Below are 27,476 nucleotides of genomic sequence, written 5' to 3' on the forward strand. Positions count from 1 at the left end.
TGTGTCTAACCGTTTTGATTCATTTGCAAAACTAAATTAATCATTCCTATCTCTTACTGTCATTTGCATTTGTGAAATTTGAATTGCCCGTTTAATCACTAAAGCTAAATTTCCAACTGGAACTGGAAACATCACGAACGGAAGTTTAGTGTTGATGTTTAGTTGGTTTAGAGCTTGATTTATTTAATAACCGTCATTGCACAGCCGACCCAATTTCGGGTTTAAGACTACTAATGCTCAACTCCGTATTCTTGTAATTTTGATACCAGTCTTGAAGACAAGGAAACTACTGAATCAGTACCCCCAGAGGTATGATTTGTTGTGGGAACATGAAGGACCTTGTGACTCCACAAATTTAACGTGCATCAGTCACCATTTGCTACACGGAGAGTTTTCGGCCCACGGGTATCGATTCCGCGACCTCTTGGACAAGGGCCCAGTGCCCTACCAACCAGGCTATCCCGGCCTTTAGCCCAGTGATAAGAGAATCGCACTCCATTCCGGAATGGAGAACTGCATTTACAAATCTGTAGCATGGAGTTTTTTAGTTTTATTATTATTGATTTGGTTCTTTCACTCGATTTTAAATGTGGCCGATTCAATTCAATAAGGCAATAATGATTTCATAGAATTCTTAAGTATGGAGAGATTATTTCTTAGCCTCTGTGTACGACTCAGTTTTTATACTTTCCAGTCCTGAAATAATGGGAGATTTTTTTTATATTTTCTTTATCTACATGTTACAGTTCACATCTTCATCAGTTGTTTTAAAATAACACAAGAATATTATTAGCTTTTACGTTTTCAAGAAATGTGTAATACGACTCCCGCTATTTCAGCGGGCAGGGTTTATACGTGAAAAAATCCATTGCGATATTTTTATGTTCAGATGAATATAATTTTTAAATATTTTGTCTCGAAAAATGTTAGAAGAAATTTTGTAATGAAACAGAAAAAATAAAAGAAGAGCCCAGATTTATGGAGTACTCCGAATCACTGTCTTCATAATCAAGATATTTTCGTTTGTTATTCCCACATATAACGCGTCCCCCAGTGGACTGATCATTAAGACGCGGTTCCCAGCAGATCACCGAAGTCAAGCATCACTGGCTACGGTCAGTGTGCGGGTGGGTGACCACTTGGATCAGTCTGCGTAGGGACCGAGGGTGTGTGGTATGGGTCCTCGTTAAACTGTTCTACCGTAAAGTGCTCGACTTCACGTGCAGGTCGTCGGGCTACCGAAGCGGGAGTGCCATCCCCTCTGCAGAGGATCAAAATTGTGATGGCATGTCTTCGGATCATCTTCAGGGATGTTTCCCAGACCGTCGCCAATAGCCCATTGTGCAGCTCTAGTGTGACGTAAATGAACAACAACATTAGTAGACGTAAATCCAAAATTGGGTCGGCTGTTCCACGACGGATATAAAATAACGTGGTACGCTTTAAAGCAAGTATTATTTAACATAGTACATTAAAGGTTAAAATTACATTAAAATTTTTTCAAATGACATCTTTTCGCATTATGCATAAATTTTAGCTACTCATTTAGTGCTTTTTCTAAATTTTGATTCACGATAACGATGTCATGAAATTAGAACCTGTTTTCTGCCTTTAGAATTAAATTACGATTTTTTATTATTAAATTGCTTTACGGGATCTTGAGGAATTTGTGTTATTCTTCAGTCCACTTTCTTTAAAATTTTCAATTTCCACTCTAAACACTTGTTTAGGAGCATCCCTTTTCTCTAAATGAAGGAATGCGTCCACGTGTTTTGACTCCAAAATAAACAACCGTCTCACAACGAAATTTCACCAAAAGAGTTCATGTAATTTTTAAGCCAGAAAAATATGGTCGATGAACATATTTGAAAAGAAATTTGGAGATGTCATTCAAAATAACGGAGATTTTACTCCTTGTAGATTTACTAGGCTATGTGTACAGTTTTGATACTTCATTCATAAACAGGTAAATCAAAAAGAGAAACGCTAAATTGGGAATAATATACAAGGTATCTACGCACCTGGAAAGTCATAAGAAATCATGGAGAGTCATAAATTTCGGTATTGAACCAAATTTGTCATGATTTTAACCATTTTTTAAAAAAAAAAAATCGTGAAAAGTTATAGATTTAGGTCGTCGAAAAATCTAATTTTTAGAATGGAATTCCACCAATTTCATGTCTGAATTTGTAACAAAATCCGCACTCACAGTCATATTTTATTAAATTATAAAATGTTTCTATCATGTTTTTTTAAAGATTATGATGTTCTTTCAAAAAATGAAAGAAAAACATTTCTAGAGCGAATTATCTTTTAAACTTCTGTGATTTCAGAATTTTTGTTATAATTTTTATTTTTTTATTTTATCAACTTAAAACTCAAGCTGAAGCAAGCCAGTCATGGGCGAATTTTTTTAATTCCGAAATGAGAACAGAAAAATCAGGAGTATTTCTTTCCTTTCCGATGAACAAAGGAAAGTATCACAGTAAAAGTATTACAGTTACTTATTACACATTAAAATATTGTAAAAATTTATTTAATTCTTCAAGATTTTTTTTTTCTGATACTTCTTTTCTTAATTCCTATAAGCAGATGCGTTACCAGTACATCAACTGAATTTAGTGAATTCTGTCAGTTTTGAAGGTCAGTGTGGGTCTTCTAGTTAGGTGCCTAAAAACTCCCCCCCCCCCCAAAAAAAAAGCACTATCTCTTCCATGTGCAGTATCCCCCTTGTCCAAACTATCCTTTTCTTTTTAAAATGCTTCAATCTCCTCATACGAGTATCATCAGGGCCGGATTAAGAACCTCAGAGGTCCAAAGCACTTACATTTTTTAAAATTAACATTGATCTTCTTAATTAAATTTAAAGATCTTTAAATGTAATTAAGAAGATCAATGTAAATTTTTGAAAAAAATATTTTTCTTAAATAAATCTGAAGTAAGTTCACGAAAATAAATAAATTTATATAACTGCCAAATTTAGCACTTTTTGCAGAGAATCTGGTAGAAATCAAAATTTTTCAATTAACTCTGAAAGTTTTTCAAGGCTAATCACGTATGCTTTGATTTCGGAGCAATTAAAAATTATTTCAAAATTCCTGGTATATAATTTAAAAAAAAAAAAAATTCCTGACCCACAAGCTTTTTTTTTTTTTTTTTTTTTTCAATTTAGTTCTATAAAATTTAACCTAATTTTTTACTCAAAATTTCCGGGTGTTATGTAATTTTTTCGAATATGCTTTTTAAATTTTTGCTGAAAATATTTTACATGGTGGGTGTCAAGTTAATATTTACGTCAAAAAAAATTATCGAACTTTAACTAATTTTTATGGAGAATATAAAAACATACAATAGCTCGATTCAGTATATAAACGAAATTAATAATCAATAAAAATAACAAACAACTCTTTTTTTTTTATCTCTTAGTATGTTGAGAAACCTGTAACAGTTCTCCATGAATTTATAAAAGATTTCTTATTATCTAAGACATTTATTATAATTGTTATTAACGTAATTATATCGCTTTTTGTGACAAAATCGATTTATCTCCACTCCTTTAAAAAAACAGTGTTCAAAACTTTGTTTTACATTATTATTTTATTTATAACAATCAATCAAAAATATTCTATACATTTAATATGGTTAATGTAAAACAATTTAAAGTCCTGAATTATTAATAAATTTATTTTATAATTAAACTGTTATTTATTCACTTTGATTTCATGTTTGTGAAAATTAACAACAGAAATTGGGTTTTGTATAAAGTGATAGTGCGATTATTTAAAAACGCACATTTATGCTTACATATTGAACACTAATTTTACTGTAAACTCACAAATAGTCTAAGAAGCAGCTTAACGAGAAAAATCTGTTTTATTTATTTTTATCGTCGGTCTGGTCACAGCACGATGAAGGTTTAAACGCAAACGTTTTAAAATGATTGTAATAAGTGACAGACCATATAAAAAAATTTATAGTCTTCAGCATCTTTGATATGCATAATACTATTTTGTATAATATTATCTTTGATATGCTAATATTATTTTGAGAAGTTATATATTTTTTTTCAATTATGATTTTAAAGAGGATTGGAAATCTTTTAACACATAAGCTAATGCCCTAATATAATATGGTTGTTTTATATATTTAACTAAAGCTGGTCTTTAATTTTCATTTTAAAAGCGCATTTTTCATTTAACTCCACTATTCAGTATTACAACTATTTTTGATCTGTTTCCTATACTTTTTATTTAAACGAAACATGGAACTTCAGAAAGCATTACTATTAAAGTAATTTAAAAAGTTATTAACATATGAAGTTATAAAAATATGAACAAATTATCAGCTTCGTAAAGTAGCTGACTTTGAGCAACCTTTTTTCAGTTCATACTAAACTGGTTTCAATTATACTCAAAATATTGTTTTGATGCATATTTTAACTTTAAAAATAATGTAGAATTTGAACTCTTTTTTTTTAAAGGAATTTTAATTAAAAACTTAATCATAAAAATAAAGAAAAAATGCAACAAATAAATTCAATATTTTTGTAATTATGAAAACTTATAAAATTATGCCCTATTACATGAAGAAAAAAAAGAAGATTTTGAAAATTCCACCAATTTCATTTAAAAATCATCATCCATAGTTAAATTTCAATTTGTCCATAGTGAATTTAATAAAAACATGCATTTAACAATACTAGTATTAAAAGTTATTTTCATTTATGAGAACATTTTCGAATAGGTCATACAGAAAAAAGTTTCACTGAGAAAAAAATATGTTTCATAAAAAATAAAGGTCTGTTTGAATAAATGTACAATAGCGTTCATAATGCTCAAATGTTTAGAATAATGTTCGAATTTGACTCTGAAAGAAAGCTTGCTTTGGTATGGCATAAGCGATCGGTTAGGCTTACCACATTGCACTATCTGACCAAACACGCGTTACCTTTTCGTAAAGACGGCTGGCGGAAAAGCTCTTCTTTTTCATAGATTGCAACGAGAACGAGGTTTGCATGAGAACTTGCTTTTTTGAAAGTATATTTTGAAACTACCGTTTATACATAAAGTTGAATTTGCGAAGGTACCGCTAAACGGTAGTAAATTTACCCAGGACAGATCCCTGTAATATAAGTTGTGAATTTTTTAATAACTTATTATTTTGAGTCATATTAAGAAGAACATTTATTGCTAGCGTTAATAGAAGTTGCTTATAAGTACATATTATCTAACAGAACGTTCACAACATGCGTTATACACTGAGAGGAAGAAAGAGTGTGGTTTTCAAAAATCGCTAAATTTGCCTCTTCAGCTGTCAGGCATGCTACAATTTTTAAGAGTCTTTGAAATAGTTTTCTATTATCTTCATTTTGATGAAACTGCACAGTGGTTGAGAATCACTGGCCTACATCCATAGTGAATATTAAAAAAAATCAATCACATACTAAGTTTTGTTCATTATAAATCCAGGGGTTGGGGATATTTCCGTATCTTGATCTGTCGCGCCAACTACAATCATCAAGGTGCCAAATAGATTTTAAACTTGCAAATTAAAAAAAAAACATTTCGATGTTTGTTTGGGGGTGGTTATGAGTTATACCTTTCGAGTTGGTCCCTTTCTATGATGTTTTTTAAAAAAACATAAATTAAAAAAACATTTGATGTTTTTTAAAAAACATCATATGATGTTAGTTTCTCGCGGGCCACTGCCCAGAAGTTGACGATTATTCTGCCTCAGATCAGGATACGGAAATCTTCCCGAATATCACACCTTTATAGAAACCATAGATTAACTTCTATTTTAGTCCCTGATAGCAACTATAGTGTAAGAAAAATTTGAGTTCTTGCAAGTATCGCGATATGGGATTTTAAAATCGCATGAATACGAATCACAATTTACGATTTTTAAACCACGTGAATACAAATCGCAACGTGCAACTTTTAAATGAGGTAAATACGGAAATTCAAACCGCGTGAATAGGAAGGGCGATACCAATATTAAATTTAGAATAGCTTGCGAAAATAAGGGGAGATTTCCGTATCCTGATCTATCGCCGAATAATCGCTAACCTGAATATAACTTCCCTGCAGCAGGTCCCGAGAAATAAAGAAAAACATCACTGAAGGGGACCAACTCGAGAGGTACAACTCGTAGGTACCTAGTCAAACATCTTCATGTTTTTTCTTAAAAAATTTGCAAATTAAAAATCTATTTGGCACCATGACGATTGTAGTTATCGCAACATATCACAATACGGAAATATTCCCGAAAATAATATTAAATTTAGAATAAATAGTTGCACTTAAATAAAGTTTATATAAATTCAAAGAAAGTACAAAAAACAATCGTTTAAACACAAGTTTCTAGTACACGAATAACTCGGATGTTTTAATGTTCTTGTTGCCATTCCGTAGTAGAAACTGTGGAATCTATGAAAGTAAGTCGGTCAACTAAGCAAACATTTTTGGATCGTAAATGACTAATGCAAGCTCAAAATCAAAGAAACATAACTTTAAACGTCACTTTGTTGTGATCACGTGATCGCAACATCACCATAATAAAGTTGCAGTTTTTGCAAGCGTTTTAGTTCCATTTTTACGTTAAGATATGCAAAGAATGTCCTCTGAAGAGGTTTCAAAATTTTTATGATTCCTTTCTCCAAAATTTTTAACATATGTTCTATATTTAATCTACTTAGAAATAAATATTATTTTCACCTTATTTTATTATTACTTTCAGGATCAAGAGGTTTTTGAAATCACAGATTTCACCACGGCTTCTGATTGGGAAAGGTACACATTTTAATAATTAGTTTTCTATACAATTAAATGCCATTTAATATAACTACCTTTTTTTAAATGTAGTTTATATTAATCTCGTTTTTCGAAGTTTAGTTTAAAACATAAAGAAATGTTAACTTTTCATATTGGAGAATAATATATTTAAGCGTCGTGTTAATTTCTTCACAAGACATTCAAAAAAGCAATAAAAGTAAAAGATATGTGTGTTGGTAAGACAGCACTTCATCAGGGGACACACTGCTTTTTAACACCCAGGAGCCTTTCTGTTGTCAGTGGAAAAACCAAAACTGACAGATTTGGTTCTTCCACTGACAACAGAAAGGCTCCTGTGTGTTGGCAGGCAGTGTGCCCCCTGATGAAGTGTAAAATGTAAAATTGCATTGTGTTTATTTTTTAATGTGTTCTTTTTATTTTAATATTTGCTCAAGTTTTAACATGGTGCGTAGGGTTTTTAAAAAGTGCTTAAAAGTACTTATTGTCAATTTTCGTTTCTTAAAAGCCCTTAAAAGAGCTTTTAAAAATTGCTTAATTTTTCCTTTTCGAAATTGATATTTTTCCTTTACCATGTCGATTTTCGCCGCGGATTATGCACAAACGTGCTTTTTGCATTGTTCTATCGAACATTTTCACAATTAATTCAACCACAATCCACTTCGGCGTACCGTCGGTCCATAGCGTATGAAAGGGCCAATCATTTTACATGTTTTATGAAATACTTGCGAGACCGCATGTGCGTCTACTGAATTGGGTTCGGTGAGATTATTGTGCTCTCATGTGCAACTCTGCTGCATTTTGCAAGAGATTCTCAATTTCAAGCTTCATTTTCCACCCTCTGATATAGAACCGAAAAATCTCTTGATGATTTTATTATGGCTAATATAATCAAGAAAAGAGTTCTTTGTCAGAAACTAGTTATTTTATCATTATCATGTGAAGTCTTCTTAAATTTCATTTGCATTTTCTTATTGTAAATAGTGCTTAAAAATATTTCTTGAGTGCTTGAAAAGTACAGTAGAGAACCGATTATCCGGAACGATCGGGACCATCGCTATTCCGGATAACTGATTTTTCCGGTTTTCTGAATCGCTACAAAAAGCCGTTTTTTTATTGTTAAACCCAAATAAAAAAATTTTTTGTGTGGAAATAATCTTAAAAAGAAGAAAAAGCGATGGAGTAATACACTAATGATTATTTCCAAAATGATAGTAAGGTAAACATATTTAAAAAAAGAAAGAAAAATCCTAAAATCTTATAAGGGAAAAAATTTTTCTTTTAAAAAATGGCGGGAAAATGTATCGAATTTTGTTCCGATTTTTTGGTTTTCCGGTTTTCTGATTTCCGGATAACGGGCTCTGTACTGTACTTAAAAGATGGTTATTTTTTGTAGAAAGATTTGGCTACGCACCCTGTTTAAACTTTAAAATAATAAGTTGAGTTGAGTTGGTGATGCTGGCAGGCTTGTTATGGCCATTGTTTCGTGACTCCTAATCTAGGAAAAAGCTTTTAAAATTTGGATGTGTCAAATGCTGCCTATGGCTTTTTATTCTACTATCAAATACTGTTCTTTTATTATTTTTTTAAAGATTTTATTTCATATTACTGTTAAAATAATTATGATCAAAACCATTATATTTCTCTATGATAGATTCATTGCAAGAATTGAAGAAGTTTTCCATGAATGGAAGTTACCTCAACGCACAAGTGCACCTCCCCTTAAAAAGGTCCTAATTTGAAAGACAATACCTAAACTGCTTTTACCATTAAAGTTTGAGTTTGTGTTTTGATATAAACTTAAATTATAGGAAATAGCCTTAGTTATACATTAATTAAAATTTGCCTATAATTTATAAATGATTGAAAGTTATTCTTAACCATTTGAATGAAACTTTTAATTATTAGCAAAAATTGTAGAAATATGTTAGTTAAAATTCATGTGTAATTTAGAAAGTATTCAACATTTTATTCTAAACTTTTTGAATAGAAAACTGGAAATTGCCTTAGACACATTAATAAAAATTTGTGTGTAATTTATCATTGATTGAAAGTTATTCTAAACCATTTGAATGAGAATTTTAGCAAATGGTAATAGCTGTAAATATATATTAATTGAAATTCATGTTGAATTTTTTTAAGATTAAAAACGTTATTTTGAACCTTTTGAATGAAAGTTTTAATTATTGGAAAAAGCTTTTGTCATAAATTAAATGAAATTCATGCATTATTTATTAAAATTTCATAATTTAAATTCATGTATAATTTATTCGAATATATTATTCAGAATCTTTTGAATTAAAGATTTTAATTATTAAAAATAGCTTTAGTCATAAATTAAATAAAACTCATGTATAATTTATCAACGATTGAAAATGTTATTTTGAACCTTATGAATAAAATTTTTAATAAGTATTAAAAATAGCTTTAGTCATAAATTGAATAAAACTCATGTATGATTTATTAAAAATTAAAAATGCTTTTCTAAACCGTTTGATATATTTCAGGGTGAGCTTTCCGAGGGAACATGGATAGAGAAACGAGAGCAGTTGATGTTTGCATCATTTCAATTTGAAGCAGTACATCATCAGTTGAAGCCATCATCTACAGATTATGATTCAACAGTTGCTCTTGAAGAAAATGATGAAAGTAATTTCGTATTCTTATTACAATTTGACGATTATTACAGTATTTGTTTTTCTTTTTTTTGTAGGATTGTGAAGTTTTATTTTTTGTAATTTTATAATAATATTATGGGATAGTCAAAAAAATCACAAAAGAGATTTGAAGAATTATTACTAAAGCAAAAATGATGGTTCGAATTGGAGCAAATGTCACTTGCATTATCATGGTGCGTAGCATTTTTAAAAAGTGCTTAAAGGTGCTTATTTTTGATTTTCGTTTTTTAAAAGCCCTGGACTTTTTAATTCGTTTTTTAAAAGGCCTTAAAACGTTGGATAGTTTATTGTCTTAAAGGTGTTTTTTTTCAATGGTTGTTTTTAAAAAGTGCTTAATTTTTCCCTTTCGAAAATGAGTTTTTTTTATTTACCATGTGGATTTTCGCTGTGTGTTATGCAAAAGCGTGGTTTTCACATTGTTCTATTCAAAGTTTTCAAGATTCATTCAAACACAATCGATTTCGGCATGCCACAGTCCGTAACGTATGATAGCGTCAATTATGTTACATGTTTCATGAAATACTTGGAAGTGACTACTGAGCTGGGTTTGGTGAGATTCTTGCTCTCTCATGTGCAACTTTGCATTTAGCAAGATTTTCTCAATTTCAGGCTTCATTTTCCACCCTCTGAATCGAACCGAAAAATCTCTTGATCTTTTTATAGTGGCTGATATAATCAAGAAAACAGTTCTTTGTCAGAAACTAGTTATTTTATTATGATTATGTAAAGTTTTTGAAAATTATTATGCATTTTGTTAATGTATATAATGCTTAAAAATGTTTTTTGAGTGCTTAAAAAGTACTTTAAAGGTGCTTATTTTTTGTTGAGATATTTGGCTATGCATTCTAATTATAAAAGATCAAGATGTTAAAATTTTTTAAGAACAAATCTGTGATAATGTCCCATTATCACAAAGTTTTCTCCCCTTTCGAAATTTTTATGTCTAATTGCTTTTACAAATTCAAATTAACTTTGAACCATCTCTTTTTTGAATGAATTTTTTTTCAACATTTTAAAGCATTATCTCTCAATTGCTTCAAAATATATAAATTTTTATCTTTATTGTCTAATTTTTAATTTCTTTGTTTATAACCCATATTTTGTTTGGTTAAACTAAACTGTGCAATTTTTTATTGTGTTAATTTCCCTTTTAATCACGAGCAATTTATTATTAATTACTGAAATATTTTATTTCCTTGACCTATACATGTATGCCTTTGGAAGTGTGTGATATGTGCAGCAAAAATCGTTGAATTATCTCATTTTATTTATTTCCTTGTTCGATATACTTATTTTTATTATTAATTAATGAATGCATTTTAATTTCAATGTATATATTTAAATTGCGTAATATGTACAGTGATGAAAAAACTTTTATGGAATTTTATTGATATTTAATTGAATAAATAAATTTTTAAACTGCCACAATAATTATATCATATAAAAAATACACATACATATATATATATATATATATATATATATATATATATATATATATGTATATATATATATATATATATGTATATATAGTGAAACCTCCAGGAAAGACCACCTATGTAGCGATCACCTCTATTTACACCACTTTTATGAGGCACAGAATTTTTTCCATAAATTTCATATTGAAGAAAACCTTTAAGCGCGACAATCAAAACGTCTACCAGTGATTGAGCACCAAATGTGGAAAATGTCCAATAAGTAAACATGAAAAAATCTTAACTAAAATAAATAGATTCAAATGTATTGAAAATATTTGTAAATGGCATTTATTTGGAGAGCTCTTTTTAACGATCTCTGAAAAAAATTCACGACCTCATGTTTCATTCAGTGTACGCAAAAGCCGATGCTATCAATGATTAACTTTTAGAGTTAAAAGTTAAATAAGAAAAAAAAAAAACGTTATTTAAAAAAAAATAAGCATCTCAAATTTACAAACCTCTTCTCACCTTTTAAAGCTAACTAATTTTTATGATATAAAATTTAATGCCAACTTAAACATAAAACACAATTGTTTTTTTTTTTAAATTTAAAATAACTTTATCATTCATAACTGGTAAATTTGTTTTTGCACTTAATTATATCAGTTGAGATCATTTTTATAAATGCTAAATTTTATTCATCGATCCGTCTTTTCATAACGCAAACAGAAGTTGCATTTTCTCACCAAGAAAATAACACTGACTAAAATTAAAATAGTTTGCGAAAAATCTTGAACCTTCGATAACATTTTTTAAGTCACTGGAGGTAACCTCTAAGAACGACCAACCTCCATAAACGACCATTTTCCTGTTGCCAAAAAAAGCTTCTTAAGCTAAACAGGAACAGGTTGAGGAAGATCATTGGTCTTCTCACTGGACACTGCAATCTCAGGAGACACCTATGCATTATGGGTGTTGCAACTGATCCTCTTTCTCGTGGTTGTCCTCTTGAGGAGGAGACTTCACGACATATATTTCGTGATTGTGAGGTCTATTCTACTCAAAAATTTGAGCATTTAAGACAACATTGCATTAAGGCCTGGGAATGCAAGGTATTCCTATCAGGTGTTTGCTGATTTTCGTTCCAGCAGTAAAGCTTTCTTGTTAATCATGATTTAGGATTTGGGTGCAATAAACCTCTGGTCGATGTGCCCTGCTCTTTGGAGTTGCCCAACCTCTAAGTATAAGTGGCACAGAGAGTGGTCTTTCCCGATAGGTTTCACTGTATTTATACTTTTTCTCCTTTAAATTTTTACAAAACTTTATTAATTTTTTTAAATGAAATGTTTGTCTTCCAAAAAAATTTTTTTTGCATTTATACAAAATTTTTTTAAAAATTGTTTTCAAAATCAATAAAAAATATTTGTGGATTTCATTGAAATTTTTTTTTTTTAAGGTTTTATAACACTCTAATGCTTACAATAATTTTAATCCATTATTTTTCCAAACATTGTAAGGATTGTAATCAAACTTTCAATATTTTTTTCGCAGTTTAACTTGTTTGGCTACTTAAATACATTGTATTTGATTCAAGGAGCGGATCTTCTGACCCTGCAAATCTCTCTGGAAATAACCAATAGATTCAGGAGGATTTTATTTTAAGACTTTTAATATGTTTATTATTCCGGTCATATCAATACAATCTTCTTAATCGACTCAGCGAAAAGGAATCGACCTAGAAATAAAATTCATGAAAATTGAATAAATTAAAATAGAATTAAAAGTATTTTTTTAAATGTTTTTATCTGACTGCATACAATCTTTGTGTGTGTATATGTTGTTTTGCCTGTAAACAAAATATCGTAAGTCGTTCAGTGTTTGATGATTTGACACGAGTCTTTAACTTTAGATAAGATAAATCTGAAAAATAATAGTCAAAATCGATTGCAAATGTTTAATCCTTTTTGCTGAGCCTTTTTTTAAGACTGCAGATTTAATTTGTGTACCAAGTTTTCACATAAAACAAATTATGAGCATTTATTATTCTTCTCATATAAAACTTTGTCATAGACTTTTATATCTACACGTTCTTTCTCTCAAATCATATGATGATGATTACAATGCATTTAATCATTTTATAATTTTAGGTGAACCTCTACCTTTCTGTTTGGCAGATATGATGTCCAAAGAAAATGACTTTCCTCCCAAAGCGCATTGTTTAGTACGATGGTTAGTATATTTTATTTTTTATTTTATAACCGTCGTTGAACCGCCGACCCAATTTTGGGTTTACGACTACTAACGTTCTACTCCGTAGCCTTGTAATTTTGAACCAATGCAGAAGACAAGGAAACTCCTGGACCAGTACCGAAGAGGTATGATTTGTTATGGGAACATGGAGGACTTTGTGTCGTGACAGATTTAACGTGCATCAGTCACCATTTACTACACGATGAATCTTCGGTCGGCGGTGATCAAACCCACAATCTCATCGAGATTGTCTCAGTGCCCTACAAACCAGGATGTCCTGTCCCATCTTTATTTGGTGGACGAACTTTTATAGCTTTTCAGGATTTTTTTCTTCTAGCATTTATAATGAAATTTCGAAATTTCCTCTGTCCATTTTGTTCACCAAACGCCAATTATTATGCAATCATTTTTAGTTATTAGTTATTTATATTTATCTCATTGTTTATAATGCAACAATATTTCACTTTATTGCTAATGTACAAGTTGACCCCCTGACTCTCGTGAAATTTTAGGAGTTTGAAATGTTAACTTATGCACTGTAAACAGCCTCGTAGCAGAATTACGGTGACATTGTCAAAGAAAGTTCTTGCAGAAAGATTTTCTTAAAATTTTTTGTAGTTTTGTTTTGGAATGATTTTGTAAATCCATAGTGTTACGATTATATTTTCGACTGTTATTGATATTGATTTTCGTGTAGTTTTTGAAATCCGATGTTCTTAATGTGATGTTTATTGCAAAAACCGAATCTCGAAATGAAACACGCATTTGAGAATTCCCTTATTAAAGAGTTTGGTTCGTGTAATTTTGTCGTCAATCTTTTTTCAGTAGTTATTGCAACGGATTTTGCGATTTTCAATTAGTTTTTTTAATGTGATGATTTGCAAAATGCCCAAAAATGAAATAGTTAGGACATTTTTTTCCTTCAAAGAATATCGCATAGTTTTAGAATATTGCATATTCCATTAAAAAAATTTGAATACAGCTTATTTTATCAATATATGTTTTTTGTTTGTAAACACTACACTTTTGTTACTTTAAATTTTTGCAACATATATATTTGCTATTATTAAAAGTATTTTGCAGAAAGATATTAGTGCTAGAGAGGTTTGTCGCAGATTGAAAATTCTTCTACAGGGGTAAATGTTAAATGTTTTGTTATTGCTTCAAAATATTATGTGTGGTAATTACCTGATACACTTATATACACGTTAGATGTATGAGACTTATACATACCGTCTGATGTTATAGTGCTGTTTTCTGTTAAATTTTAAAATTTTCAGTCAATTATTAAATTATTTATTAATTTTGTCTTTCTATGGCTGATAGTTGTGTATTGATGCTTTTTATATTAAATTCTTCTATTAAACAACAATTTGAATGTTAGAATTTTTTTTGATAATCTATGAAAGATCCACTTCAGTTAAATTTTTGTTTTAAAATTAAGTGTTATTTATTTTTTAAATTTGTTTTAAAAATTAATTTTATGTGCAACTTATACTTATTCAGGTATGGACTAAGAGAGTTTATTGTCATTCATCCGGCTAAGACAAATGACGCCATAATGACTGAGGATCGTACAAAAATGCTCTTGAGCTCTGTTTATATTGCTGTAAATAATACTAGTTGGTAAGTAGTTTTCCTTTCAATAGTGTTTAAAAAACAACAACAACTAGGAAACTATTTTGAATTTTAAGGTGAATGTCAGAATAAAATTTTAAATAGTGTAGGAAATAAAACTATTATTTTATGTAGCTTTATTTTTTTAAAAACAATATGGAAATTAAATGAGACTTTTAAGCTATAAATCTTTTTTAGGGAGGTTCACTATCATTTACTTTGTTAGCAGAATTGATGGCTTGTTATTCATGTATTTTAATGCCATTTATAAGTTTTTAATTTTTGTTTTACTTAAATACAAATTTGTTTCTACATGTGTGAAGATAATACTATAAGCAATGTTGTAAACTAATAGTTGTAAACTAAACAAAGTGGAAACTAAACAATGTTATAAACTAATAAGTTCTGTTTATATTGCTGTAAATAATACTAGTTGGTAAGTAGTTTTCCTTTCAATAGTGTTATCAGAATAAAAAGAAAACTAGGGAGCAATTGTGATTTTAGGGTGAGTGTCTGAATGAAATTGTAAATAATGTAGGAAGTTAAATTGTTATTTTACATAATTTTCTTATAAACAATATGGAAATCAAATGGCACTTTTAAGCTATTAATCTTTTTATAGAGAGGTTCACTATTATTTGTTAGCAGAGTTTATGGCTTGTTATCGATGTATTTCATGTCATTTATAAGTTTTTAATTTTAGTCTAACTTAAATAAAGATTTGTTTCTACATATTTAAAAATTGTACCAAAGGATAAGTTTTAAACTATAAAAATTATTCTTTTCCAATTTTTCTATTTAAAGTATTTATTTATTTTATTAATATATGAATATTTTTTAATATCCAATAGTTGATCATCTTTATTGGGCTATCTATCTATTTTTATTTTCTAATTTCAGCCAAATTCCTGTGTTTGTGCAACTTCAGCAAATGAGGCAAAAATACTTTCTCGGCGTCTGTGAAGGAGGAGGTGTTCGAACAAGCTTTGATATGGTCCACCTGCATCGTGCTTTTAATCAGTACAGTCACCTTTCAGGGTTGCTATCTCTTTTCAAGTCAAAATTGGTATGCTATTTCAGGAATAATAGTGCTAGTATTGTTAAATGCATGTTTTTTTTTTATTAAATTCAAGTTGAAATTCAACTATGAACAATGATTTTTTATGGATTTTTAAATTTAGGTACAATTTTTAGCCCCGAATTTTAAAATAGCAAAATTCTTTTTGAATATATGGGGAAAAATATGTTGAAATTTACTGGTCATAAGGATTTTTATTTGTAGTGACAATTCTTGCTTTACCATATTTTTGTGTTAATTTTTTAATATAATTTTAAATTTTTACAAAATAGGGGTACCTCTTAAGAAAACCTAGACTGACCCTTGAGAGTTACAGCATGAGCAAAAGTTGTAACTTATTATATTTTAGAAAATTATAAAAGTGGTGACAATATGTGAAATTTTTTGTATTGACAACAGAATATATTTTACAAATACAGTCGGACCTCTATTTAGCGAAGTTGCTAAATCCCGATAATAAGTTCGTTCTATGGAAAATTTTTTAAATGGAATATCACCTTTTGAAATACTTAAACAACACAAAACAAGTTTTAAATTTTTAAACACTAAACATAATTAAAATAGCAATGGATACACTTTTATGTTGTAAACTAGTATCTACTATTTATTTTATAAATCTTAACAATTAAAAAAAAATCTGCATGGAAAGCAAGAATAGAGCAAAACATTATCCAGTGTTACACTATCATGCTACATACATTTTCAACTAAAAAAAGCTAAATTTATGTATAAAATTATAGCTGCTTTTATTATAAAAGTAATTTTAAACATACATTACCACATGCATTCTTAAGTTTAATTGCTTCTGATAAAATCCGTTCATTTTGTGTGAGTTTTTCGTTTGAAATGCTAACAAAAAGGGAAAGGGATTTTACTGCTTTCTCTAAAAGTTAAGTTTCCTCGAATATTCTCCCATAAAAGGCATGACCAAGTTTGAAATGTTCTGAAAAATTTTGGGAAATAGGGTAAGTGGATCTCAAGGAAAAGTTCGCTAAATAGAAAATACATTTCGCTATTTGGAAGTTGTTTTGCAAACAATTTTCCAAAAGGATCTTGGTTCCTGGAAAAAAATCGCAAAATAGTGAAATTTGCAAAATGGAAATTCGTTAAATATAGGTATGACTGTATCACATATACTATTATTTATATTTTTGTTATAGGCTTCTTCAAGTTTCGATGTTCCTCCAGTATCAGTATCAATCCGGTTTACTTATATACTGCAAGACTGGTCCCCATGTAGTTGGCCTCAACCGCCACCAGGTAAATTTATTGATTAATTTTTGTTGTTGATAATTTTATATTAAATTTTTCAACAACCCAGTTTTGTAACCCTCTCTACTTAAGATCTATGAGTAATAGCTCACCTGGGTAGTAAAGGCAACTGCTGCACTATGCTGCTACTTTACCATATCACCAAATTGTTTATCTCAATATTGCAGAGCCTTAACCATGAACCCCATGACCGAAAAAAAAAAATGGTTATTGCAGGAATGTTTTTTTTTTTTTTGGAAAAACCATAACTGAAATAAATTAATTTATCTCTCATTTTTTTCTTTTTAATTTTAGAAATTGATGAGCTAGGTGAAGATATAACACCAACTGATATTGGTAGACTTCCTAGTGGAGCAATAGAAGATCCAATTTTGTAAGTATTTATACACTTATCATGAGATCCTGATGATAACTTTTGTTATTTTTTTATAACTCAAAGGGTTAAAAAGTGGTTTACATATTAGGTCATTATTAAAAAAAGTGGTTTTCATTGATATTTTATTTTATAACCATGGTTGAACAGTGATCCAATTTTTGGGTTTACGACAACTAATGTTCAACTCCGTAGTTTTGTAATTTTGAACCAAATTTAGAAGAAAAAGCAACTCCTGGATCAAGTATTGGTAGAAATTTGCCTTGGTGGAGGACTTTTTGATGGAACTAACCCACATTTGCATTATATGGAGAGGAAAACCACAAAAATTTCCCATGGTTAGCCTGACGGCAAGGTGAATCTAACCCATGATCCGTCTTCTACCACTGAGGATATTATTACGTCAGCACTGTGGTCTGTGCAAGCCAGTTGCAGAATTCGTATCGACCAGCCTTCGCCGTGATTGAACCTGGCTCACCTCATTGAAAGGCGAATGCTCTATCCCCTGAGCCATTAGGGCTCTCTCATTAATATTAAAGAAATTATGTTTTATTTAAAATCTTAGTTTCAGGAATTAATTTAGAAAGAGAAAACTCATTAAAGTCTTTTTTGGCTTGGCGCCAGATTAATTATATTAAAGTAGGAACATTTATTGTAGCATTTTATTGTTATGGTTAATAAATATAATGATGAATGTAATGGGAGCAAGTATAAGTAAACAACACAAGCAGCTGTTGCTACGATAAGAGCTTGAACAAGAACACATTAATTTAGAATAGCTGCTTACCTAGGCATTCACAATAGTGCAAACATCATATTTAAGTTAGAGGAGAGAATGAGCATAGAATTCCAACAATACATTTTTTTAATTACTGCTAACGTCTTAAAAGGAGCAGAATTTATACTGAAATTATTAAAGCGAAATCTATGTGCCAATAAAATACCAAAACAAATTAAAGAAATGCTTAGTATATTTTATTAATCCCAATACTAAAATATGATTATTAAAAAATATTTTTTAATGATTAGTGTGATTGTTACTTTTGAATAAAATATAAAGTTTTTATTTCTTCTAATTATCTTTTTTAATACATAAGGCAGATTAACAATTCTTGGAAAATATCTGCCCCTTTTTGGGCAAGGGGGATAAAGTTCACCTTTTCATTAAGATTTTGCTGAAGATAAATAATAATTAATAATAATAATACTAAACCAATAATAGTAAATTATTAATAAAAATCAATAATAATAATCAAGAATAATAATCAAGAATAATAAGTCAATAATAATAAATTAATAATAATAAATTAATAATAAAAATACATTAATTTTTAAACTGCAGGCATTGGAAAAATTGATTTTTTAGATTATTCTTGGTTCAAAACATTAATAGTAGAGGTTAGATCAGTTAGTAAACAATCAATAATCAATTGTTTATTATCAATTATTACATTGCTAATTAACTATTATTTTAATATCATAAAAGTAGATCTTGGTGAGAAAAGCATCTCCTCAATAAAACACAATTCACTCTAAGTTTCATGATTATTTATCTTTTATAAAATATTTTACTTCACTGACAATTTTTAACATATTTTTCTTAAATTTATTCTTAGAGAATTTCATTTGTCAGTGACATGGCCTCATTTATTTGAAGATGCAATAGTGGATAATGATGTGCATTCGTAAGTATTACATATCTCAATATTTTCTCATTAATATTAATCGGTTTCATTATTATTTCAAACTTTTTTTTCCTATTTTTTCAAATTTTATTTTAAATATGAAAATCTGCAAAGCAAATAGTTTAGCTGCTACTGATTTTTTTCTTGGATATTGTAGTTTTGTTTATGTTCATACTTTTAAACTCTTTCACTTATAATCTGCTGCATTTTTGGCTTTAAATCTAGGTTTAATTTATCAGTTGTAAAATATTTTAAGCCATGTGTTTGCTGAGGTGGCGTTCCTGATCTAAAATGCTGGTTTTGTATTAAATCTCTAAAAATTTTTTAGATTATTTTTCTTATAAACAGAATAATGATTTAGTGATCTAATTCAATTTTTAAGCTGTCAACCGCTTACAACAAGACATCAATTTAATTTACCTGAATCATTGTTTTTTTTTTTACAAGATGATTAATTTTTAATGAAGATATTTACTTTTTAATTTGCCATATCTGTAATTTTTAGGAGATGTAATTTTGATAATTTTATAAAAAGCCTAGCATTATTTTAGATCAGCTGAAAAATAACAAAATTTTTTACAATTAGTTTTAATTATAATTATTTTTAATAGTGTATTAATAATTTAATTAATTATATTACTTGTATTATTAATATAATTAATTATATCTGCAATAAATAAATATTATTTATTCATTATAACTATAATTATATTACTTACTATAAAAATTTATTATAGATATTATGCATAAATAATAATTATTCATTATAGTTATAATGAATCAATAATAATACCAATTTATCTTTATAATAAATTTTTACTAAAATGTAAGTATTGAGTCCATTGTTTCATTTCATATGAAAATTCATATGAATGAAAATTTTTAATTCATATGAATTATCTTTTCAAATAAACACTGCTTTATTTTATTTAAATGTATATAAAAATACTAAAAAGGATGCACACTGGGGAATCAGAACTACTTTTAAATTAATCAGAATGCAGGACTTTTTTATGACCTAGGATGAGATCAACCTTTAATATCTTATGGACTAAGAGCTTTTATCATAAACTAAGTAATAAAAAATCTGTATATTTAAAATGTCATATATTCTTAATTGTAATAGTTAAAAATAAATTACCAAATATGTTTGTTGTATATAAGTAAAAAAAAAATATTTTTATTAATATGCTTTTCTTATAAAGTTAGGTATTTCATTGATTACAACTGATTATTTTATGTATTTCTTTATTATTAAGGGACTTGAATCCAGTTTTGTCACCTAAGTGGTCTATGCGAATGCGAACAGCTGAAAAGCCTAGCTGCTCTATGGGTAAGACAACATTTTTGTACTGAAATGTTTACTAATGTTAAAAGTGAATAGATATAGTAATTATAAAATGCAGGAATTTCAATCACAACTTCACACTTTATGCTATTATTAACGGATTAATAGGTTTTACTAATGAATACAGAATTACAATAAATCTTTGAAAAAGTATAGAAATGCTTTTTTTTCTCTTTTTTTTTAAAATTTTTTTATTTATTTTGTTCTTTAGTACAATATATGACAAACTTTTATTTTTTGTGCAAATGAACTTATTTCTTTCTTTGACAATGAATCAGACGAAATTATATATATATATATATATTACTTGAATTAACTAGTTTTTTATGCTCTTATTGTTTTATATTCACACTTTTTAACATTTGCAGCTGAGTATTTAAAAGAATTTGTGTCACTTTCTTTGGGATATTATTCTGAAAATCAACTTTTGGGAAATGTTCCTCCTGATGAAGATGAAACAGGTAAGGTTTGTGGTTGATTATTTATTTATTTTAATACTTGTATGAAGGGGCCTTAATTTATGAAATGAAAACCATTTTACACTCTCAAACAAAAAATATAATAATAGCAGTTTATTAAATAAATGAATAGTTCTTATTATTAATCAGTTATTACATTATGTAGTGTTAGCAAAAAGAAGAGTTATTGCCCTAAATGAATTTTGTATTAATGATGGAATTTTCACATACTAAAACCTAATCTTAATGGTTCAAATGGTTAATCTCCAATACGCAAATTAATTAGTGCCAACTATCAACTAAGTTACAGAATCAAACATTAAAACATGTTTCTCTGAATGAAAATTTTTTTTTGGCGGATTCTGATTTTTGAGCATTAAAATATAGAGGTAGTAATAAACAATAAGGTATGGTGCCATTGGTTAAGTCAGGAGAGGAGTCAAATGTTACAAATTTGGATTTTTAGAAATTTTATTGCGGGAAAACTATGTGATCGATTTGGCTGAAATTTTGTATTTTCTTATTTTAATTAGATAGTTTAAAATAATATAAACACTTGAATATCTTACAAGTAATTTTTTTTTGCTATCAATTATCATCAAAATAATAAAAATTATAAATAATCATTAAATTTTTTTCCATGTATTTTTCTTTGGACAAACAAATTCTGTAATTATGTGCAAGTTTATTTTATAGCGTATTTTTAATTTTCTTAAAAAGTTTTTAAGATATAGCAAAGTACTTAAAAGTGGAATCAATATTAAAAAGTTCCAACTTTCAACTGCTTTCCTTTAGATCCATATAGTAGAACAGATTTAACATTAGTATTGAAAATTCTAATTTTTGTTGAATTTGTTTTTCCAGAGTTTATCGAGAATATCATAACTAATTCGGGCTTGTTTAATCTATTTAATATATCTTCATCAGTTACTCTTTTGTTGTTAATTATACTTCCAAGAAACTTAAAACTGCTTATTTACTCTAGATTGTTGTTTTCTAAGATTATATCATTAATTTGCTTAGGATTAATTTTCAAAATTTTAGTTTTATTTTGGTTTATAATATGCCTATTTTCTTTGCCTCTACATTTAAAATGTTTGCGTTTGTTTGCATGTCTGGATGCATGTTTGTTTGCATGTATGGTGTTGGTTATTGAACATAAGGTGTCTGCAAAATCAAGATCAGAAAGATATTAAAGAAAGGTTCCTTCTTATACCTCTTTTATTCTCTGATACTAAAAAATTTCCGAAACTTTAAAAAAAAAAAAAAAAAAGAAACTGTGAAATACTATTTTTCCACTTTGATTATTCATATGAATTGTCATTTCACAATGCTTGGATATTTTTATGACCCCAAACAGAATAGTGTTGTAGTTACTTTTTAAAATAAAATTGTAAAAGATTTTTAAAAAAAATTGTGGCTTTTCTTCATTGTAATTTTTTGCTTCCTTTTCATATAACACTATATATAGATAAACGAATATTTTGTATAGTACTGCACTATACATAGATGAACGAAATTTAATCTCATAGTTATGAATAATTATTTAGAACACTCTACAGTTATGAAACTAGCACATTATTTTCTAAAAAAAGTTTTTTTTTTTTTGATGAAGAACTTTTCCAGAATAGCTTTTATTCTCATTAACTTGATACCGTTATTATTATACAATACCATTATTACATGATATCACTATTGCATATGTTATGTATGGCATATTTATTCATTTCTCATTGCAGGAGGTCAAAATATTACTCAAGCTTTAGATAAACTTGCCCATCCCAATCATCCTGTTCCTTTACCGAGCCTCTCCGCTATCCTTCCCCAACCGAGGTTAAGACGACAGTCTGAGTATCACGAAAATACACTGATAAGTGAAGAAGTTCTTATCAAAATATTGCAGTACATTTTTCCTGATTCAGCTCCTACACCTGCAGAACCGGTGAGCTTTATACTGACTATTTTTTGTATATTTTCACTTTACGGCCAGGATAGCCTGGTTGGCATGGCACTGGGCTCCCGTTTGTGAGAATGGGAGTTCGAATCCAGTCAGCCGAAGACTTCCCATGTAGTAAATGGTGACTGATGCACGTTAAGTCTGTCAAGTCATGAAGTCCTCCATGTCCCTATAACAAATTATATCTCCGTAGGTAATGAGTTGGATATTGAGCGTTCTCTGGTTCAAGTAAAAAATTACAATCTGCGGATGCATGAATGGGTCCGCTCTATAAACGGGTTTGACGTATGGATGTGCAGAAGTCTAATTTTTGGCCATAGATGGCGCCACTGGAAAACAAGAATGGCATCCTTTGCCTTAATGGCAAGGACAACAAAAAGTTTTTTTCTATGCACAGGTTTCGAATTATTAATTATTTTAATTATTTTATTAATTATTTTCGAATTATTAATTAGTTCGAATTATTAATTATTGTAATTTTTTTTTTTAAAATGAGAAATTTTAGTGAAAATTCACGTCTATACAAATTCGATATATTCTCAGAAATATATGCATGGTACTGTTATTTTTAGTTTTGTTCAAATTTGAAGTGATCTGTTTTTTATTTGTTTTTTATCATTAATTATTTGTTTTCATCTAATTTAAAAGAGTTTTTTGTAAATCCTTTTTAACTTTTGATTGATCCTGAAGTGGTTTTGCGGATATCTATTTGAACACTTTCTTTTTTCCGCTTGATTCTCATGTTGAAAAGTGGAGTTTCAAAATTGTTTTTTTTCAACCTCTTTCAGATTACCTTAAATTCTAATAACTCGGCTCAGGTGTACTAAGGCTAAGATTATGTTTTCAAAAATTAAAAAAAAATTTTTTTTTTGAATTTTAAAAGCCTAAAAATTTATTCATATTTTAGATTATTTAGAGCCGGTTAATGTTAATAGATCCTTGAAACTTAAGAGTTTTAAAATGAGTTATTTTCTTCTCAGAATGCTGTTGAAATTTTTTCGAAAGGAAATGCTTTTAGTTAATTTTGCTGCGGCTTTTTTTAATAACATATATTTTTTTAATTTGCTTCATGCAACAAAGTGTTTTAAAAATTTTTTATTTATGATTTCTTTTTATTTATTTATTTTACCTTATAACTGTCTTGCTGAGTTTTAGCTTAAAATTTTTTTTCTAACCTAATATGATTTTTCTGACTATAATTGTAAATTTTACATTTCTTCATGTTTTGAAATTGTTGTACTAATTTATGTGTTACCTGTAAGTATTGAGAAGAGTCATTGTATTCTTAGTATGATTTAAGTACTTTTAAGTATCTATTTTGTTTTATAACTGTCATTGAACAGCCAACCCAAGTTCGGGTTTATGACTACTAATGTCCAACTCCGTACTCTTGTAATTTTGAACCTAAACCAGAAGACAAGGGAACTCCTGAATCAGTGGCAGATCCAGCGGAGGGTCCCCCCCCCAAAAAAAAAATTTAAAGAATTTTTTTATATTTTTTTTATAGTTTATGAAAGAAATAAAATATTTCAAAAATTATTCAAGGAGGCATATACACCTAGGTAGGCCGGACAAATCGATTCCCCCCCCCATCTAATTATGTTCTTCACGGTTTCTAGACTTGTAAGCAGGACTTGAAGTGCCCAACGATCTTTCCAAGATTATTAATGCCTGTGACATCGATTTGTACCAATCAATCAATATGTTGTTTAGAATTTGAATAACTCTGCCAGTTAGTGCAGCAACAGCAGAACGTTCCTCATCAACTCTTCGACGCCTCAAAACTTGGCTTAGAGCAACTCAAAATCAAGAACGATTAAATGGACTCGCATTACTAAACATTCATCGAGAAATTGATTTGGATGTTGAAAAAATCATTGACAGATTTGCCAAAGTTTCTTAAAAATGCATTACATTTGTTATTTAAAGATGATTTTGAATACTTGAATTATTTATGTTCCACTGTTCATTATGTTTTTGATAGAACTAACCCACATTTGCGATAAATGGAGAGGGAAACCACGAGAACCTCCAGCGGTTTGCTTGGTAGCAAAGGGACTCTAACCCATGATCCATCTACCACTAGGGATATTTTATGTCAGCACTGTGGTCGGTACGAGCCGGGTGCGAAATTCAAATCAACCAGCTATCGCTGGGATCGAATCTGGGTCACCTCATTGGGAGGCGAGCGCTCCACCCCTTGAGCCTCTTTAAAGTTTATATTGACAAAAAGATAATTTTATCTTTAAATTAAGATGTTCTTTTTGGTTTCAGTTTAATATAATTATTTATTTTTCACTTAGGATTGTGATGAATGGAAAGACTCTGTGAATTTTATGAGTGACCTTCATGCTAATTCTGCATTTTCTAAAATTCAAGTACGTTTATATTTTATAATGCAGTTGCATTTTTCAGATTGTGATTATATGTAATAATATTTAGTTTGTAGTATCAATTTCTTTTAAATGGAACGATGTATAAAAATCATTTATATCATTTAAGATGCATATTTATTCTTTTTTGCTACATGTTGCGAGCGTTTTTAAAAAGTGCTTAAAGGCGCTTAATTTTGATTTTCAATTTTTAAAAGCCCTTAATAGTGCTTTTTACATGGGAAGTTTTTAAAAAGTGCTTAATTTTCCCTTTTTGAAAATGAGAATTTTTTTTCTTCCCCGTGTCGATTTTTGCTGCGCATTATGCAAAAGCGTGATTTTATCATTGTTCTATTCAACATTTTCACAATTCAGTCAACCACAATCCATTTCGGCGTACCGTCAGTTCGTAGCGCATAAAAGCGCCAATCATATTACATGTTTGATGAAATACTTGCGGGTTTGCATGTGCGTATACTGAGTTTGGTTCGGTGAGATTCTTGCTCTCTCATGTGCAACTCTGCTGCATTTTTCAAGATATTCTTAGTTTCAGGCTTCATTTTCCACCCTCTGGAATCGAACCGAAAAATCTCTCGATCTTTTTATGTTGGCTAATAAATTCAAGAAAAGAGTTCTTTGTCAGAAACTAGTTATTTTATCATGATCATGTAAAACCATTTTGCATTTTGTTAATGCATATAGTGCTTAGAAATATTTTTTGAGTGATTAAAAAGTACTTTAAAGAGGTGATTATTTTTGGTAAGAAATTTGACTTCGCACCCTACCCTAAATTCTTTATAAACTTAATAAAAATTTAAAATTTTGCTCTTTAAAACATGAAAAAGTAAACATGCAAAAAAAATTCAACAATAATAAATAATAATTATCCGAAAAAATTTTGAAGTACTTCTGTGGAAAATTTTTTTAATGGTTAATCATGGTAAAATAATATTTTTTCTAAAGAAATATAAAGTATGAAACTATGAAATTTTTTTTTTCATAGTTGATCTTATTATATAATAGAGATTCAAATAAGTAAAAATTAGCCAGAGTTTTAATAATATATGAAAATACAGAAAAATACATATTTTTTTTTAATAAAACAGAATTTGAGTTTTTGAGTAACTTTGCATGTACTGAAAAACTATTAATCTTTTTTTCTAATATTTATTTTCTTACTTAGCTTAGTATTATGGAGCAATTGTTCCTTGTTTTTGTACTTAATTATTTCTTGTAAAATAGTTTAAATCCCTATTCGCAATTTGCACTACTGCAGTTGTCTAAAAAATGCTAATTTTTCATGTAAATTTGTTAACTGCATACTGCTTAATAAAATGAACTAAATTTATTAGTTGTATCTACACAATTAAACAATAACATAAATCTGTGAATTCTAAGTGCATTAACTATTAGAATAAACTAGTCTTCTAGCAGATGTGTCACTCTTTTGAGTGAGTAATGAATTTCTGCCTTATGAAAAAAGGTTTTTTTCTCAATGCTTTTACTTTTGTTTAAAATAGTTCATAGTTTTCACTAACAGTCTTCATTATCTTAAAAGGTAAAGTAACGTTGTACTGCACTTTATTTTTAGATCGTAGAGAATTATTTTAGTGCTTATTATTTTGATAAGTTTCGAAGACAATCATTAAAGTGTGGGGAAATTCACCAATTTCTTATGGTGTTAGCTTTAATACACTGTAAATCTTAATTGTTTTTGAATAAGTGTAGTGTTGCCTTTTCTTTTTCTTTTTTTTTTTTTAAAAAAAGTTCGAGAAATATGCTAAACAAAAAGGGAAATTTTCAAACCTGTTAGTTGCACTTTTTTTTAAGAAGCTATTTGTTTCCCCTTCTTAAAAATTATCTAGTATATATTTATATTTAAAATGTTCTGATTACAAATTATACCAAAAAATGTACTGATATTTTTTATGGAAAATATTTTCCTGTTTTTTTTATTTATTTTGAAACACTACGAAGCTTGCATTAACACCATATCGTGCTATCTTTTTTGCTTGATAGCATCTCTCCAGTACCTTTGAGGTCATTCCAGCTTTTATTTACCAAATAAAATCATGTGATTTGTCTTCTTGAGTTTATAACCAATCACTAATTTTTCTTGACAGGCAACACAATATGCCTGAAATTTACCTTAAACCCAGCTAATGATTTAATTAAGGAC

General features: G+C 28.8%; 1 protein-coding gene across 1 annotated transcript in view; it reads left to right on the forward strand.

The window, feature by feature from the left end:
* Positions 1-6,479: 6,479 nt before the first annotated feature.
* The window catches only part of Rab3GAP1 (RAB3 GTPase activating protein subunit 1), a 207,546-nt gene continuing 186,549 nt past the window's right edge, over positions 6,480-27,476 (forward strand). The window contains exons 1-14 of the mRNA XM_016067087.4: positions 6,480-6,630; positions 6,739-6,791; positions 8,446-8,521; positions 9,299-9,440; positions 13,035-13,116; positions 14,644-14,763; positions 15,655-15,820; positions 16,993-17,092; positions 17,399-17,477; positions 19,094-19,162; positions 20,422-20,495; positions 20,879-20,971; positions 22,708-22,910; positions 25,229-25,303. Coding sequence (XP_015922573.1) covers positions 6,607-6,630; positions 6,739-6,791; positions 8,446-8,521; positions 9,299-9,440; positions 13,035-13,116; positions 14,644-14,763; positions 15,655-15,820; positions 16,993-17,092; positions 17,399-17,477; positions 19,094-19,162; positions 20,422-20,495; positions 20,879-20,971; positions 22,708-22,910; positions 25,229-25,303 — 1,356 coding nt within the window. The 5' untranslated portion in view covers positions 6,480-6,606. The remainder of the gene's footprint in view (positions 6,631-6,738; positions 6,792-8,445; positions 8,522-9,298; positions 9,441-13,034; positions 13,117-14,643; positions 14,764-15,654; positions 15,821-16,992; positions 17,093-17,398; positions 17,478-19,093; positions 19,163-20,421; positions 20,496-20,878; positions 20,972-22,707; positions 22,911-25,228; positions 25,304-27,476) is intronic.

This window comes from Parasteatoda tepidariorum, chromosome 8 (assembly GCF_982258835.1).
Source record: "Parasteatoda tepidariorum strain Cologne lab strain chromosome 8, Ptep-v5.0, whole genome shotgun sequence".
In the NCBI taxonomy this organism is placed as follows: Eukaryota; Metazoa; Arthropoda; class Arachnida; order Araneae; family Theridiidae; genus Parasteatoda; species Parasteatoda tepidariorum.